Source organism: Lynx rufus, unplaced genomic scaffold, assembly GCF_022079265.1.
Source record: "Lynx rufus isolate CCGP_SWC_20201006 ecotype Redwood Valley unplaced genomic scaffold, mLynRuf1.p SCAF_12, whole genome shotgun sequence".
In the NCBI taxonomy this organism is placed as follows: domain Eukaryota; kingdom Metazoa; phylum Chordata; class Mammalia; order Carnivora; family Felidae; genus Lynx; species Lynx rufus.
Window position 1 is genome coordinate 36,130,122 of NW_025814826.1, and position 18,093 is coordinate 36,148,214.

General features: G+C 39.7%; 2 protein-coding genes and 1 pseudogene across 5 annotated transcripts in view; 1 reads left to right on the plus strand and 2 right to left on the minus strand.

The window, feature by feature from the left end:
* Window positions 1-10,343, minus strand: part of RMDN1 (regulator of microtubule dynamics 1) — a 55,388-nt gene extending 45,045 nt beyond the window's left edge. For all 3 annotated transcript variants that reach the window (XR_006961119.1, XM_047074106.1, XM_047074105.1), the window contains exon 1: window positions 10,081-10,343. Coding sequence is in view for 2 of the 3 variants with exons in the window: in XM_047074106.1 (XP_046930062.1) it covers window positions 10,081-10,209 (129 nt within the window). In the remaining variant the exon portion in view is untranslated. The remainder of the gene's footprint in view (window positions 1-10,080) is intronic.
* Window positions 475-1,288, minus strand: LOC124507755 (homeobox protein TGIF1-like; annotated as a pseudogene).
* Window positions 10,344-17,570: 7,227 nt separating the features above from the next.
* Window positions 17,571-18,093, plus strand: part of CPNE3 (copine 3) — a 47,040-nt gene continuing 46,517 nt past the window's right edge. For both annotated transcript variants that reach the window (XM_047074108.1, XM_047074109.1), the window contains exon 1: window positions 17,571-17,660. The gene's annotated coding sequence lies outside the window, so the exon portion shown is untranslated. The remainder of the gene's footprint in view (window positions 17,661-18,093) is intronic.

Sequence of the window (18,093 nt, forward strand, 5' to 3'; positions counted from 1 at the left end):
AAATATTTTTTTTAAAAATCCTTTGTTTCTACAGTAGCTTTGAGTTTAGAGTTCTTGGATTAATTGTATTTCATTGAAGACAGCTCAGTAACAAAAAGCTTCATTTCAGCAATCCTATGTCGAATATTAGTTAAAAAAATATATGAAATAGGGACACTTGGGTGCTTCAGTTGGTTAAGTGTCTGACTCTTGATTTCGGTTCAGATCATGATCTCATGGTTCCTGAGACTGAGCCCTGCATCAGGCTCTGTGCTGACAGTGCACATCCTGCTTGGGAGTCTTTCTCTCTCTCTGTTCTTCCCTCACTTGCAGGCATGCACGAGTGCTCTCTCTCTCTAAAAATAAACTAGAATACACATATACATATATATGTTTGTGCGTGCGTATGTGTGTGTTGTAAAATAATGCGATTTATTTTTTCCCATCAACCCGGAAATCATAACATTTGTGAAAACTGTTTCGTTTGAAAAAGGGTTAAGCTGTAAATTTTGCCTGAAGCACCATATTTGCAGCCCAATTGAATGCAACATCCACTAGAAGCTGAAATCCACTAAAATCCTAGTTGAGGTTCAGTGCAGTAGGGGAGGAGTGTTGAAAAGACCACTCTGTATATTTGTACTTTGTCTGGATTTACATGTGTCCTTTCAGCAAATGAGGGAGGTTGTCTGTAAAGCTGCTTGCTGTATTTTCCTGTATAACTGTGTTTTGTTCCATAGCAACTGGCTGGCAGAGACAGAAAGGTATGTTTTTCAATGCAGTCACAATCATATGACAAATCATTGATGGATGGGCCAATATTGATCCTGGGGATGACGGCTTGGGGACAGTGGCCTCCCTGGGGATGGGTTTGGTCCAGCTGTACAGGAATGCAATGAGCTCTCTGCTAGAGATGGTATAAAGTTTTTGACGCACATTGCTGACTCCACAGAGCTCACTTCAGAAATCCTGGCCCCACGGCAGGAAACTGTGAACTGATTTGGATCTTTGCCATCTTTTCTCAGCATATCAGTGAAGTGTCTGCAGCAAGTGATGATAAATCAGTTACAAACATGTAGTGTAGATAGGCATGTTTGTTGGAACAGTAATGCTTTTTCTTGCTCTGAAGGATAGGCATTGTATCAGTGCTCATACAGCCAATCACAGAGAATCTGAACAGATTCCTTGAGCAGGTTGCCCTTCTGCCTTCTCTTGCTGCACCAGCAGAGGAAAGGTCCAGGGGGACATACATGTTGTCATGATCCTCCATCTCACTGTTCAACGCTGAAACAACACCTTTCTTGCTTTTCATTCTGGAATTCCCTCCTCCCTCCCCCCAGTTCCAGCATAGGGCAATGTGAGGGTCTCCAAGGGCCAGGAGTGGGGACAGAGTGGGGATGTGACTGTTGTCCTTTCTGGCCAACTCTCCTGTAACTTATAACTTGTAAGATGAGCTCCAGCCATTATTGTTAATCAAGGTGCTCAGTTCCCAGGCACCTGCTCCTTGAATTGAACTGAAGTGACACTTGGACTTCCTCCTGCTACAATGTTCTGGCAGCCAGCCAGGGGCTCTCCCCTGCCCAACTCACCATCCTCCCCACTCCTCTCCTTTGTTCCCGCTCCTGCTTGGTGTATCTCAGCACTGTCAGAATAAGACAGCTATTATAACTCTTAAAATGTTTTGTGTAAGGCTTATGGTAACTGCAAAGCAAAAACCAATAAACACACACAAAAGAAAGTATTCTAAGCATACCACTACAAAAAAATCATCAATCACAAAGGCTGAGAGCAAGAGAAGAAAGCAACAAAGGAGTAACAAAACAGCCAGAAAACTATAAACAAAATAGCAATAGTAAATTCATACTTAACAATAATTATTTTCAATGTTAATAGACCAAATTCTCCAATCAAAAGACAGTAGATGAATGGATTAAAAAAACAAAACAAAACAAGGGGCATCTGGGTGGCTCAGTGGGTTATGATCTCTCAGTTCGTGAGTTCAAGTCCTGCATCGGGCTCTGTGCTGACAGCTCAAAGCCTGGAGTCTGCTTTGGATTCTGTGTCTCCCTCTCTCTCTGCCCCTCCCCCACTCACACTGTCTCTGTCTTGCTCCCTCAAAAACAAATGTTAAAAAATAAAAATTAAAAAAAAAAACAACAATCAGACTCTACTATATGCTGCTGCCTACAAGAGACATACTTTGGCTTACATACTTTGGCATACAAGGACACAAACTGAAAGTGAAGGGTGCAAAAAGATATCTGATGCAAATGTGAACTACAGAAAGGTATACTTACATGAAATAAAGTAGACATTAAGGCAAAGATTATAATGAGACAAAGTCATTACATAATGATAAAGGGCTTAATCCAACAAGATATAATACTTGTGAATATTTATGCACCTAAGTATACAAAACAAGTATTAACAGACCTAAAGGCAGAAATAGCAATATGGTAATAGTAGGGGACTTCAAGCTTCACTTTCATAAGTGGCTAGATCACAAAGACAGAAAAGCAATTAAAAAATATAAGCCTTAAGCAACATATTAGACCAGATGTACTTAACATATACAGAACACTCCATCTCAAAGCAAGAGAATACGTATTCTTCTCAATGGAACATTATTGGGGACAGATCATATATTAGCCAGATCATAAGATCATATATTAGCCAGATCATAAGATCATATATTAAGTCTTAATAAACTTAAGAAAACTGAAATCATATCAGGTGGTTTTCCAAACATAATGGTATAAAACTAGAAATAAATTACAAGAAGAAAACTGGAAAATTCATATATATGTGGAGATTAAACATCATGCTACTGAACAACCAATAGGTCAAAGAAGACATCAAAAGAAAAATTTAAAAATACTTTGAAGCAAGTGCAAGTGGAGATACAACATATCAAAACTTATGGGATGCAGCAAAAGCAGGTCTAAGAGAAAAGCTCAGAGCAATCTATTCCTACACTTAAATAAGCAAAAATAAACCTCCTAATATAAAACCTAATTTTACATCTCAAGGATCAAAACAAAAACAAAAAAACAAAAAACAAACAAAAACACCCTGAAAGCTAGTAAAAGAAATAACAAAGATCAGAGGAGAAATAAATGAAATAGAGACTAATAAGATAACAGGAGACTCACTGAAGTAAGTAGCTGGCATTTTGTAAAGATAAAACAGGGTCACCTGGGTGGCTCAGTCGGTTGTCTTCAGCTGAAGTCATGATCTCACGGTTCGTGAATTCAAGCCCCACGTTGGGCTCTGTGCTGACAGCTCAGAGCCTGGAGCCTGCTTCGAATTCTGTCTCCCACTCTCTCTGCCCCTCCCCCACTGCGCTGTGTGTGTGTGTGTGTGTGTGTGTGTGTGTGTGTGTGTGTGTCTCAAAAATAAACATTAAAAAAAATTTTTTTTTAATCAGAAGTGAAAGAGAACAAACTGACACCTTAGAAATACAAAGGACTTTAAGAGAATATTAAGAAAAATCATATACCCACAAACTAGACAACCCAGAAGAAGTGAATATAATCTCCCCAAATTCAATAAACAGAAAACCTGAACAGACCAATTATCAGCAAATTGAATCACTAATCAAAAAATGCCAAACAAACAAAAGCCCAAGACCAGATGGCTTCATAGGTGAATTCTACTCAACATTTAGAAAGAGTTAATATCTATTCTTCTCAAACTTTTCCAAAAACTACAAAAGAAAAACTTCCAAATTCATTCTGTGAGGCCAGCATTATTACCCAGATACCAAAACCAGACACAACAAAAGAAAACCCTAGGCTAATATCTCTGGTGAACACAGATGCAAATATCCTCAACAAAACATTAGCATTCTGAATCCAAAAATACATGAAAAAAACAACAACAACAAAAAACAAAAACCCTCACCACAATCAAGTGAAATTTATTCCCAAGATGCAAGGGTGGTTCAATATCTGCAAATCATCCAATCTGATACATCACATCAGTAAGGAAAGGATGAAAACTGTGGGGAATAAGCTTAGAAATTCCCTGGGCTTGCACCAATGGGTTAGCAAGGCATAAAGAATTATAAAGCCATAGGGTGCTCTCACCCAAGTTTGGGTAAACAAGGTAAGACCCCTAGAATAAAGAAGGGAGGGGCAAAGGCCCCAGAATAAAGTAGGGAGGGGCCAGGGCCCCCAGAATAGAGAGGGCGGCAAAGGTCCCCAATACAAAGGTATATGAGGCAAGCAAGATTAGGCATTCATAGCAAAAATGCCCCCCAATTTAGTACTATAGTAGAAAGATGCTTTCACAGGAGGAAAGGACCAAGTTTGGTAAACAGGTAAATAGGGCTACAGACCTCAGCGCTGTGGGTATTGATGCCCAGAGCAGAGCTGATTAGCAAAAGGACAGGTGCCTTGTTAACCCTGAGGTTATTTGCCCAGTTTTATCCCCTAGGCTAGCTAAGATAAACAGACATGGCGCCTCCTGTCTGCTGTTAACAACCATCTGCCCATCTGCTCGGTGCCAGGATTTTGTTTTATATTGACCCAAACCCCAAACATCATATATATTCAAAACCCCTTTCCCTTCATGCCCCTGAGTTAATGTTCACAGATTCATTGTCTCTTTGTGCACGCCCATTATGTTTGTTAGCCCTCTGATCTTAATAAATACGGAACAAGGACCCTTATTCGAGGCTCTTTTCTTTTCCCGGACATTAGCCATCTCTCGCTTTTCATCCTGTGTCCCACTCTCTCATTGACCAAGAGAGAACTTTAGACTTAGAGTCTACAACAGAAAACCAAATGATCATTTCAATGGATGCAGAAAAAACATTTCACAATATACAATATCCATTCATGGATAAAGCGGTTTAGTGGGAACTTGCCTTAACATAATAAAGTCCATATATGAAAAACTCACAGCTAACATCATTACTCAATGGGGAAAAACTGAGAGCTTTTCCACTAAGGTCAGAAACAAGACAAGGATGTCCACTCTTACCACTTTTATTCAACATAGTACTGGAGGTCCTAGCCACAGCAGCAATCAGACAAGAGAAAGGAATAAAGGACATCCAGGCTGGTAAGGAAGAAGTGAAACTTTCACCATTTGCAGAGGACATGATACTATATACAGAAAACCCTAAAGTTGCCAACAAAAAGCTAACAGACTGATAAATGGATTCAGTTATTACAGTATTGCAGTATACAAAACTGCAGTATACAAAATCAATGTACAGAAATCCACTGTATTTCTATACACTAATAATGAACCAGCAGAAAGAGAAATTAAGAAAACAACCCCATTTACAATTGCACCAAAAAGAAGAAAATACCTAGAAATAAATTTAACCAAGGAGGTAAAAGACCTGTACTCTGAAAACTATAAAACATTGATGAAAGAAACTGAAGACAACACGAACAAATGGAAAGATATTCCATGCTCACGGGATTAGAAAAACAGATATTGTTAAAATGTCCGTACTACCCCAAGAAAGCTACAGATTTAATGCAATCCCTAACAAAAATGTCAACAGGACTTTTCCCAAAACTGGAACAAACAATCCTAAAATTTGTATGGAACCATAAAAGACCTAGGAGAGACAAAGCAATCTTGAAAAAGAAAATCAAAACTGGAGGTATCACAATTCCAGATTTCAAGTTATATTACAAAGCTGTCGTAATCAAGACAGTAGAGTAATTGCAGATAAACAGATCAATGGAACAGAATAGAGAGACCAGACGGAAATCCACAATTATATGGTCAATTCATCTTTGACAAAGGAGGCAAGAATATGCAATGGGAAAAAGACCGTCTCTTCAACAATGGCGTTGTGAAAACTGGACAACAGGCAAAAGAATGAAACTAGACCACTTTTTTACACCATACACAAAAATAAACTCAAAATGAATGGATCAAGGTCCTAAATGTGAGACCTGAAACCATAAAATTCCTAGAAGAGAACACAGGCAGTAATTTCTCTAACAACAGCTGTAACAATATTTTTCTTTCTTTTTTTTTTTAATACTGTATTTATTTATTTTTAAGCAAACTCCATGCCCAACGTGGGGATTGAACTCACGATCCTGAGATCAAGAGTTGAAGGTCTACAGACTGAGCCAGGCAGAGCCCCCCACATCATTTTTCTTAATGTCTCCTGAGGCAAGGGAAACAAGCAAAAATAAGCTATTGGGACTGCAGTAAAATAAAAAACTTCTGCACAGGAAAGGAAACCAACAAAACTAGACAAGCTACTGAGTGGAAGAAGATATTTACAAATGACATATCTGATAAAAAAGGGTTAGTATCCAAAATATATAAAGAACTGTCTACAACTCAACACCCAAACAACAAATAATCCAATTTAGAAACGGGCAGAAGCCATGAAAAGACATTTCTCCAAAGAAGACATACAGAACCCAACAGACACATGAAAGGAAAATCAACATCACTCAGCATCAGGGAAATCAAAATCAAAATCACAATAAGGTATCACCTCATGCTTGTCAGAATGGCTAAAATAAAAAACGCAAGAAACAACAATGTTGGCAAATGTGTGGAGAAAAAGGGACTCTCATGCACTGTTGGTGGGTATGCAGTGGTGCAGCCACTGTGAAAAACCGTATGGAGGTTCCTCAAAAATTTTAAGCAGGCTTCACGCCCAGCACAGAGCCCAATATGGGGCCTGAAGTCACAACCTGAGATCAAGACCTGAGCTGAGATCAGGAGTTGTACGCTTAACCAACTGAGCCACCCAGGAGCTGTGGTTCCTCAAAAAAAATTTTTAAATAGAATTATCCTATGATCCCACAATTGCACTACTGGGTATTTACCTAAAGAATATGAAAGCACTAATTCAAAAGGATAAATGTACATCTATGCTTACTGCAGCATTATTTACAAGAGCCAAACTAAGGAAGCAGCCTAAGTGCCCATTGCTAGATGAATGGATAAAGATGTGGTGTAGATGCAATGGAATATTATTCAGGCATAAAAAAAATGAAATCTTGCAATTTACAACATGGATGGATCTAGAGACTATAATGGTAAGCAAAATAAGTCAAAGAACACAAATACCTATGATTTCACACATATGTGGAATTTAAGCAACAGTACAAATGAACCAAAGAGAGAGGAGAGAAAACAAAACAAAACAAAACAGACACTTAACTATAGAGAACAAACAGATAGTTACCAGAAGGGAGGTAGGTGGAGGGATGGGTCAAACAGGTGAAGGGGATTAAGAGTACACTTAATCACTATGAGGACTGAATAATTTATGGAATTGCTGAATCACTATACTGTACACCTGAAATGAATATAACATTGTATGTTAAGTATTAAATTAAAAAAAAAAATCCATTGAGGGGCACCTAGGTAGCTCAGTTGGTTAAGCGTCCAACTCTTGATTTTGCTCAGGCCATGATCTTGTGATCTAAATCTCATGATCTAACAGCACAGAGCCTGCTTGGGATTCTCTCTCTCCCTCTCTTTCTGCCCTACCCCTGCATGCGTGCATGCATGATGTGTGCTCTCTCACTCTTTCTCCAAATAAATAAATATATTTTAAAAATTCATTGAAAAGATAATACATCATAATTAAGTGGGTTTTAATCTAGGGATGCAAGATGATTCAACATCTGCAAATCAATCAGGGTGACACAACAAAATGAAGGCCCCAAATCCATGATTAATTCAACAGATACACAAAAAGCATCTGACAAAAATTCAACATTTATTCACAATAAAATTCTTAATAATGTGGGTACAGAGGGAACATATCTCAACATAATAAAGGCAGTAAATGACAAGTCCACAGATAATATCATAATCAATGGTGAAAAGACAAGTTTTTTTCTCTAAAATGAGAATCAAGATAAGAATGCCCATTCTCACCACTTTTATTCAACACAGTACTATAAACCCTAGCTAGAGCAATGGGGGGTGGGGGGCGGGGGGGGTGGGGAGAAAAGAAAAGAAAAAGGAAGGAAAGAAGTAAATTTGCAATAACATGGTATTAGATACAGAAAACTCCAAAGACCTCATCAAAAAAAAACTGTTGGAAATAATAAACAAATTCAGTAAAAGAATTTACTTTCTTCAGAAAAAGAAATTAAGAAAACAATCCTATTTATAGTTATATCAAAAAGAATAAAATACCTAGGAATAAATTTAACCAAGGAAGTAAAAGCCTGTACACTAAAAACTATAAGACACTGATGAAGACACAAATAAATGGAAAGATATTCTGTGCTGATGGGTTGGAGTATTGTAAAACTATACATACTACATGAAGCAATCTGCAGATTCAATGGCATTTTCAAATTCCAATCGCAATTTTCACAGAAACAGATCAATCCTAAAATCTGTATGGAACCACAAAAGACCCCAAATAGCCAGAGCAACCTTGAGAATGCAGAACAAAGCAGGAGGCATTGTGCTTCCTGATTTAAAAATATATTACAAAGCTACAGTAATCAAAGCAGTATAGTATTCACACATTTATAGACACATAGATAAATGGAACAAAATAGTTCAGAAATAAACCTATGCATATGCAGGTCAAAAGATTTAAAATATAGGAGTCAAGAATATACAACGAGGAACAGTAGTTTCTTGAATAAGTGGTGTTCAGAAAACTGGACAACCACAAGAAAAAGAATAAAACTGGCCCACCCTATTATAGCATACACAAAAATTAACTCAAATGCACTAAAAATTTGAACATCAGATCTAAAACCATAAACTTCTAGAAGAAAACATAGGGGGGTAAGCTCCTTGACACTGGACTTGGCAATGACTTTTTAGACTTGACACCAAAAGAAAGGCAACAAAAGCAAAAACAAACAAGTGAGACTTCAATTAAAAACTTTGTGCACAGGAAACTATCAGCAAAATGTAAAGTCAACCTAATAAAAAAAATCCCACATCATATATCTGATAAAGGGTTAACATCCAAAATATATAAAGTCTCACAATTCAACAGCCAAAACAATTTTAAAAACTGGGCAGAGTACCAGAAGAGACATTTTTTCAAAGACATACAGATAGCCAACAGGTACATGAAAAGGTACTCGTTTGGGAAATGCAAATCAAAACCACAATCAGATACCACCTCACACCTGTTAGAATGGTACTGTCAAAGAAGACCAGAAATAACAAGTGTCGGTAAGGATGTGGAGAAAAGGGAACACTTGTGTGCACTGTTGATGGGAATGTAAATTGGCGCAGCCGCTATAGAAAACAGCATGGAGGTTAATAAAAAAATTGAAAATAGAGGGGCACCTGGCTGGCTCAGTCGGTTAAGCATCTGGCTCTTGGTTTCAGCTGGGTCATGATCTCACGGTTTCTGAGATTGAGCCCCACATTGGGCTCTGCACTGAAAGTGCAGAGCCTGTTTGGGGTTCTCTCTCTGTCCTTCCCCTGCTCCTGCTCTCACTCTCTCAAATAAATATATAAACTTTTTTGAAAAGATGTATTTTAGAATTCAAAATAATTAAACACCTAGTTCAAATAATACGTATCGTATGCACTATTGCCCTTCCAGTCCCCTGTCAGAGACAAACGAATAGTCTTAACAATAGAAAAGCCAAAACTGGGACGACAATCCAACAGCCTTCCTGAACATTATGCAAATAAAACAAAGGACTCAAATAAAAAACTTTAAACCTTAAATAGTACAAAATCTCTTCTTCTGAGTCATAGTAATTTTTTAAAATCACACCACAAACTTTTCAAAGTCTGGGAAACTTTAGCGCCTCAGGAGCTGTACTGAATCTCCAAAAGTAAATATTTTCACAGCGGTCAAGTTTTTTTCCCCCTAAAGTTCTCTGCTTTCATACAGGAAACTCGGGTAGAAGACAGAGTCTCGGGAGAAGGGGAAAGGAGGTCTCATACCTCCTCCCACCCCGGACTGAGAGAGAAAAGTAGGCTTGCGAAAAAGAGAGGACGGGTCTGTCGGTCCTGGAGTCACCTGGAGAGCTCCGGGAACACCTGGCCCTGAGTTGCTACCGCAGTTCACTACAATTCCCCAAGGTGGTGCGGGGCCGCCCGTCTGAAGAAGGGGCTCCTGCAGCCCAGCAAGTAGTGAGGGGAGCGGGAGTCGGGGCAGTGGGGTACCTCAGAGCCGCGGAGTCGCCAAGTACAGCACCGTCCCCAGCTGCCAGCAACACCCGTTAACAGCCAAGGTTTCCGGACAGTACCGTGTGCCAAAGGGAGAAAGCGCCAGAGTCGCGCGGCCAGCGCCATGACCTACAACTCTCTGGCCTGACCCCTCACCCTTTTGGGTCACTACGGAGCGCGTCAGAGCTAAAAGAGACCAAGTCCTTCCCGGGAAAACCGTGTCTTGCCGCTTCCTGGCCGGCGCCTCTTCCACCACACGACTTCCGGCCGGCAGTTTCTAGGGGGAGGGAAATACTCGGCTGGGTGGGACTTAGTGGCCCTTACGCGCCTGCGCACGAGTGGACTTGGGGGCGGGTGATTGTTCCCTTCTGGGTACTGTCTCCTTTCTGTCCTTTCCCTGAGGGTGCGGGGTGGGGGGAAGGGTCTGTCAACGCTTCAGCACAGGATTAATCACCAGAACAAAACTGAAAGTTCTCAGACCCGAGAATTTAAGTAAGCAAGAAGGAAATATTTATTTATAATTCTCTGCAGCCTTCAAAGATAGGGAGAATCCTAGTAATCGTGGTATTTCCTTTTTGGAAATAAATGCTTGGGAGAATTAATCTGTACCACATAAAGAAGGGAAAGGAAGAGATTGAGAGATTGGAGGGGGAGTTCTGGGGAGAAAGAGAGAAGCCATAAAAGACAAAGAATGAGAAGCCCAAGCTGGTCTTAGTAGAAAAGACAAGTGAGAAGAGGCCTCCTGACAAAAAGGTGATGCCCTTGTTTGCTGTGGGATGTGTGGTACAAAACCCCTGGGTTCCCCTCAAAATATTTGGTAAGATGGATACCTCTCACCAGAATGGAATACTTTTGGAAGCAATGAAGAGGTTTTGAATTCTAGTTTGGGAATGGATGTGGGTGAAAACACAAGCTGCAAATGGATTACATGCACATTTTTGATGGGCAATAAGGGAAGATAGTCACAGGTTTTTTTTGTTTGTTTTTTTTTTTTAAATTAGGTTGCAAACAGGGCTCCTGGGTAGCTCAGTCATTTGAGCATCCTACTCTTGATTTCTGCTCTGCTCATGATCTCACAGTTGGGGAGATCAACCCCCGCTCCCCGCGCCCCCACCGTGGGGCCCTCCGAGGGCTGACAGCACAGAAGCTGTTTGGGATTTTTCTCTCTTGCTCTCTCTGCCTCTCTCTCAAAATAAATAAACTTAAAAAAAACAAAAATAAATAAAATTAGGTTGAATTGATATAGTACCTATACAGTATTACACACTGAAATAACACATACTTAGTTAACTTGGTCTTCCCAACTACCTTGTGAAATAATGGGTATGCCAAATTAACAAGTGAACTATAGCTCAAAGAGATTTATTAATCAAGGATACATAGCTAGTAGGTATTGTTGGAAGACTGGAATCCATGTTTTTAAACTCCAAGCCCAATCCTCCATATATATGATTTCTGCCTCCACCACTTCCCATTAAATCAGTCACATTTCTTTAGGATTGCATCAGTAATATTTTTATTTTCTTTGTTTTTAAAGTATATATTAAAAAAATATAGACAGCCTCTTCTTAACTTTTTTTGAATGCGAGTCTTTTTTTTTTCCAGAGGGAAACATGTTTACATATTTCTACTGGTAGCTACCTCAGTATTCCTGGATAATATATTCATATAACTGGATGCCATGATAATCCTGAAATTGAGTTTCTGGTATCTTAGCCAGAGTGAAGTTTTGTTTAAAGATTTTATTTTAGGGGTGCCTGGGTTGCTCAGTTGGTTGAGCATCTGACTTCTGCTCAGGTCATGATCTCACAGTTCGTGAGTTCTAGTCCTGCATCAGGATCTCTGCTGTCAGCGCTGAGCCTGCTTCAGATCCTCTGTCCTCCTCTCTCTCTCTGCCCCTCCCCCACTCGCACTCTCTCTCAAAAAAAAAAAACATTAAAAAAAAAAAAAGATTTTATTTTAAAATAATCTCTACACCCAATGTGGGGCTCAGACTTACAACCCTGAGTGTCATATACTCTACTGACTGAGCTAGCCAGGCACCCCAGCCGGAGTGAAATTTTATTTTATTTTATTTTATTTTATTTTATTTTATTTTATTTTATTTTATTTTATGTTTTAATGTTTATTCAATTCTGAGAGAGACACAGAGACAGAGATGAGTGGGGAGAGTCAGAGAGAGAGGGGAAGACACAGAATCCCAAGCAGGCTTCAGGCCCCAAGCTGTCAGCACAGAGCCTGACACAGGGCTCAAACCCATGAACTATGAGATCATGACCTGAGCCAAAGTCTGACGCTTAACCTACTGAGCCACCCAGGTGCTCCCAGCGTGAAATTTTAATTATTTTTTTGAAAAAATTTAGATCCTTAGAAATGTTGCAGGAACTCCCATTTCTTTTTTCACTTAGATTCAGCCATTGTTAATATTTTTTCACATTTGCTTTATCTTTCTTTACATATATATAATATACGTATTATATTCCTATTATTATTTTCTGTTGTTAAATCTTTTGAGAGTAGATTGCAGATAATCATGACTCTTCATGCTTAGAAACAAAGACATTCTCTTATTTAGTCCCAGTACAATTATCAAATTGAGGAAATTGAAATTGACGGAGTACTATTATTTAATATATAAATTTTGCTTATTGCCTCAATGCTGTCTTTGATAGCAACCATTTTTTCCCCAAATCAGGAAATGTTTATGTGTTGCATTTAACTATTATGTTTCTTTAGTTTCCTTAAGTCTGTAATATTTCTCTCTTGGCTCCAGGCACACTATCTTTTCTTTCTTACAGTGAGCCTCAGATCTCCCTACATGATATTCTCTCTGTCAGGATTCCTTCCCATTCCACTACTTTGGTACCCTCCCCCTTGCTCCAACCCCACTCCATTGTTTTTTACCTAGTTGATTTTTATTCATCTTTCTTGTTTAAAAAAGATTTTATTTTTAAGTAATCTCTACACTCAACATGGAGCTCAAACTCACAACTCTGAGATCAAGAGTCACAAGTCTACCATCTGAGCCAGCCAGGCAACCCTCTATTCATCTTTCAGCACTCAGCCCAAATGTACCTTCCTTAGAAAAACTTTTCTTGATTCCCCCTACTATACTTTCATTCCCTTCATGGCTCTAAGCTCATTTTATAATTTCACATGTATATTTGTGATTATTTGTTAATCTGGAGTATATTTTGGAGGTAGAGTTGATAAGAATTGGTAATGTGTACCTTCACTATACTGTAAACTCAGTGACATCTCTGATTTTTGCCTATTTCAGGACCTGGCACAGTTTCTTCACTCAGTCAACAAGTATGTGTTGCATATCTGTAATATACCTTGTACTCTTCTAGATGTCAATGAACAGTTCCTAGTGGAGTATATATTTTAGTTAGGGAAATACAGTAAGCAAAATAAGTAAAAGATGTACTAGATGATGATAAATGCTAACGAGGAAGATAAAACATGAAGGGGCATAGGGCATATTTCTGTGTAGACATTGCAGTTTTACGCAGGGTGGTGGCCACAGAAGACCTCACTGAAGGAGACATTTGAATAAAGATCCAAGGAAGAAGGAGTAATCCATGAAGATATCTGGGGGCACAGCATTTCATGTAGAGAAAAAGGAAAGTGCAAAGGCCTGAACTAGGAAGGCAGGTAACATTTTCCATGAACACTAAGTTCACTATGGTTAGAATAGAGTGAGCAAGGAGGTGTATATTAAGAGATAAGGTCAGAAAGGAGATGGAGACCAAGTATCATAATCTAATTTACATTTTAATTAGATCCTTCTGTTTTGAAAATAGACTAAAGGGAGCAAGTAGGGAAAGAGTTACTAGGGTATTACAATAATCTGGAAAGAAATAGTGGCGGCTTGGATTAGACTAGAGATATGAGTGGTTAGAATCTGGATATATTTTGAAGGTAGAATTAGTTGACAGGAGTAGCCGACAGACCAGACCAGATATCAATGGGGTATGAGAGGAGAGAGTCAAAGATGACTTCAAGTGTTTTGGCCCAAACAACTGGAAGAATGTTTTGCCATTATGCAAGATAGAGAAGACTGTGGAAAGACAGCTTAGAGGAGGAATATCAGTAAGTTTTATTTGTACATTAAGATCGGAAAAGCTTATTAGACATCTGTGTTGGCCAACCTCCAGTGTGGTCCTCGATGATCCTTACCTCCTAGATTTATCCCTTTGTGGAATCCCCTCCCACATTAAATCGAGGCTGGTGTGTCTGACCAATAGAATACTGCAAAAGTGATGGTGTGCGACTCCTGAGGCTAAGTCATGAAAGTCATTGAGTTTCTGCATTGATTTCTTGGAGTGTTTGCCCTGGGAGAAGCCAGCAGCCACGCCATTAGGGTACTCAGGCAACCCTCTTAGGCGGCCCACATGGAGAGGAACTAAGGTCCCCCATCAACAAAGAGCATCATTGCTCATGTGAGTAAGCCACCTTGGAAGTGGATCCTCCAGCCCTGTAAGATGACTGCAGCCCTGCCTAATACCTGACTGCAGCATCATGAGAGCTAACGGACTAGAACTGCTCAGCTAAGTCACTCCTCACTTCCTGAACCACAAACTATGACAGATAATAAATGACTATTTAGTTTTAAGCCACTGAATTTGGTATAACTGTTAGTTATAGAGCAGTAGATAACTAGTATGACATCCAAGTGTAGAGTAGGGAATTGGAATATGGAATTTCAGGGTTTGGAAGTTTGGTATCCTTCAGAATATAGATGGATTTCAAAGCTGTAATACTAGATGAGGTGACTAAGGATGCAAGTAAAGATAGAAAAAAGGAAAGTTCAAGAACTTAGCCCTAGGGCACTCCAGGGTAAAAACTAGAATATGAGGATTAAAAAGCAAAAGAGATAAGGAGAACAGCCAGTGATGTAGAAGAACATGTAGGAGAGTATTTTATAAATATCTCATTCATTTAACATCCTTTAAATAGTATCTATCTGGTGTTGGGTCCCATACTTATTTGTTCTTTGTTTCTAGAATCTTGTTATTGCTGATACATAAATACACATTCAATACAGTAAGAGCAAAAGTAGAAAAGAATTCAGACTATAGTTGGGGAGAATGAATAAACACATCGAATAGCTATAGCACTATGTATTTAAATGAGAGATTGCATATTGAGTACTGAAAGTACAAAACTATTTCCTTGTCTCTACCCTTTCCTTGTTTTAATGGAGCCAAAAGTAAGGAAGGCTAGGTATGCACAGTATGTATTTTTGAAATTTTGAAACTTGCAATTAAATTAGTGGTGTCTGAGGACCTTCACTTAAGTGTAAAATCAGAATCAAAAATAAAACAAAAAGTTATTTTTACAATTTCAATAAAAACAAGATTAAGTACTTCTCTTTCTTCTCCCCACTGTCCAACCACAAAGGCCTTGTTACTGTCCCTGTAATTTGCTGTCTCTTTCTGTCTCTGCCCATCGTTTACCTGATTTCAGACCTTTGCACGATTGGTTCTTTCTTATTTTTCAGGTCTCAATTAAATATCACTACCTTAGAGAGACTTTCCCTGAGCCCCAGTCTAAAGCAACTCCCATTATGGGGACCTAGCTGGCTCTGTCAGTAGAGCATGTGACTCTTGATCTCAGTGCTGTGAATTTGATTCCTATGTTGGGTGTAGATATTACTTAAAAATAAAGTCTTGGGGGAAAAAAGCTCCAATTATCTCCCTATCACATAAACCTGTATTACTTTCCTCATGCTACTTATGGCTATCTGAAATTATCTCTCATTTGTTTTTAGTAACTTATTTGTTATCCCTCCAGGATAGAAGCTTCTGTCTGTCACTATTTTATCACAAGTCTAGAACAATGCTTGGCACATAGTAGGCATTCAGACGGTATTCAATAAATAAATGAATGAATCTTTACTTGCACTGATATAATTATTTTAGAAGTGTTCTGTTTGCATTTTTGGATTAAAAGTAGTTTTTGTTTTTGTTTTTACTTAGGAAAGTCTATATTTCTTCATTTGTATCATTTTCCATGTCCTCCACAATTTAAAAAATTGAAACTTTTGCCAATTTTCTATTTTTTAAAAGTCAATTTATACTTAAGATACTAAATCTTCCTTTGGCTGTCAGATTTGTTGTATTTTTTCAGATGTATTTGCCTATTGATTTTGTCCCTGTTTTCCTTGTGCAGAAGTTCTAAATTTCAAGTAGTCACATGTAGCAATATTTTCCATTGTAGTTTGTTTACCTGTAGGAAGCATCAAGTAGTGGTCAAGCAGGACATTTTGAAGTTAGTTTACTCAGAATCTGTGATTTTAGGCAAGTGAGCCAATTACTAAGCTACCAAATTTCAAGTTACTCAATCACATTTTTCTCATTTGTGAAATGGGGTTAATGGTACTAAACACGTCACAGAATTGTGAGAATTAAATGAAATTTGGATGTAAAATGACTCAGGGTAGTGTGCACATTTAAAGCTCTCTAAATAAGAATGGTTAGGAGCTTCCATTTCACTACTTTCATGCTGATTTTCCTGGTCAGATAGTGGTATGAATTTTCTCAAATAGTTTAATTCTTTTATACTTCTGAAATTGACTTTGGTGCACCAAGCAACTCATTTTAATGCCTCAGGTTGGGTTTTTTTGGTGACTAAGTTACTTACACTGATAAACAATATGTTTACACCTAGACATACAAATACATTCACTAAGTGTATGTTATACCAACCTCTAAACAATGTCCTATAATATATAACAGTTTAGGTCAATAGCATAATGATTTGAAAAATACATGGAGTCTTTGATCTCAAGAGCATCTCTGTGACCTTTCAAGGAAGTCAGCCTCTACTCAAAGGCCCAGGAAGCTTGAATGTCAAACAGTAGGTACCATTTAGCCTCCTTTGCACCTTAGGTTTAGTTTCAGCTTTGTCAAGGCCTTGCCACATAGACATATGTGTATTATGTACCTGCTTTTCCTTTTTTTCACAAAGGAATCAAGATGGCTAATTTAATTCATCCTCCAGGCAGGAGATCCTTGTAGAAACACCCAGGAATCAGATTAGAGCCCAGGTGGGCACAAGAAGAAAAAGAAGAAACAGTGCAGAAAATGTGTCAGAATTTATCACATGGATCCTCCAGAGTGTCTCTTCACTTGCTCTCAGTGGCATAAAACCTTCTCATGAAGTTCTGAACCACCTTACTGCATAGTGACACCACTGAGTAGCAAGACAGTGAAAAAAATAAGAACATAGGATACTTACACTTTCTGTAGAATACACTTTGTGATAATCTTAGTTTTCTAGTTAAATTAGTTACAATAAAATTTTCAAGATTCTCTAATGAATTATAAATGGAAAGAAAAAGAGCCTTTAAGCATCAGCCTACCCACTGGGTGCAGATCTGGTCTGCAAGTAGTGGGCGGTAGGTGGCCGTGGTGGGCGGGGCGGCGTCTTAGCTCCACCCCAACCCGCTCCGCCCCGCCCCTCGGCCCAGTGGGCCCCAGGTTCCTGTGAATCCCCGCGCCCCGGCTGCCCTGTGGACTCTGGCTGCCTGGTCTCCACCCCTACCTGATTTCAACTACTGAGAGCGGGATGTGAGTGCGGGCCTCTCTCCGCTTCGGGGCCGGTGTAGCGGGGCCCCAGCAATTCACAGATCCCCTGGGGGAGGAAGAGAGCCTGGGCGTGGAGAAACGGGGCCCGCAGGCTCCGCGCGGCAGGGCCCGCACGGCCCTAGCGCTGGAAGTGCACCCTGGGCTCAGCGCGGCCGGGGATGGGCCGCGGCGCTCAGGGGACTCTTGCGCCTTAGCATGCAAAGTCCGCGGCCTGGGGAGGCCCGGCGCTGGCCAGCGCCTACCGGAGAACCCGGTGTTCGGGGTTCAGCTCTGGGCCGCGAGGAGCCTCCTGGGCCTGGCGGTCGCGCACCTGGGTAGGCGGTGCCCAGGATCGCCAACCTCACGCAGCGGGGAGTGTCGGGCCTTCGGCCCAGGGGAGGGTGACACGCTTAGAAAAATCTGCAGCGCCCAGTGG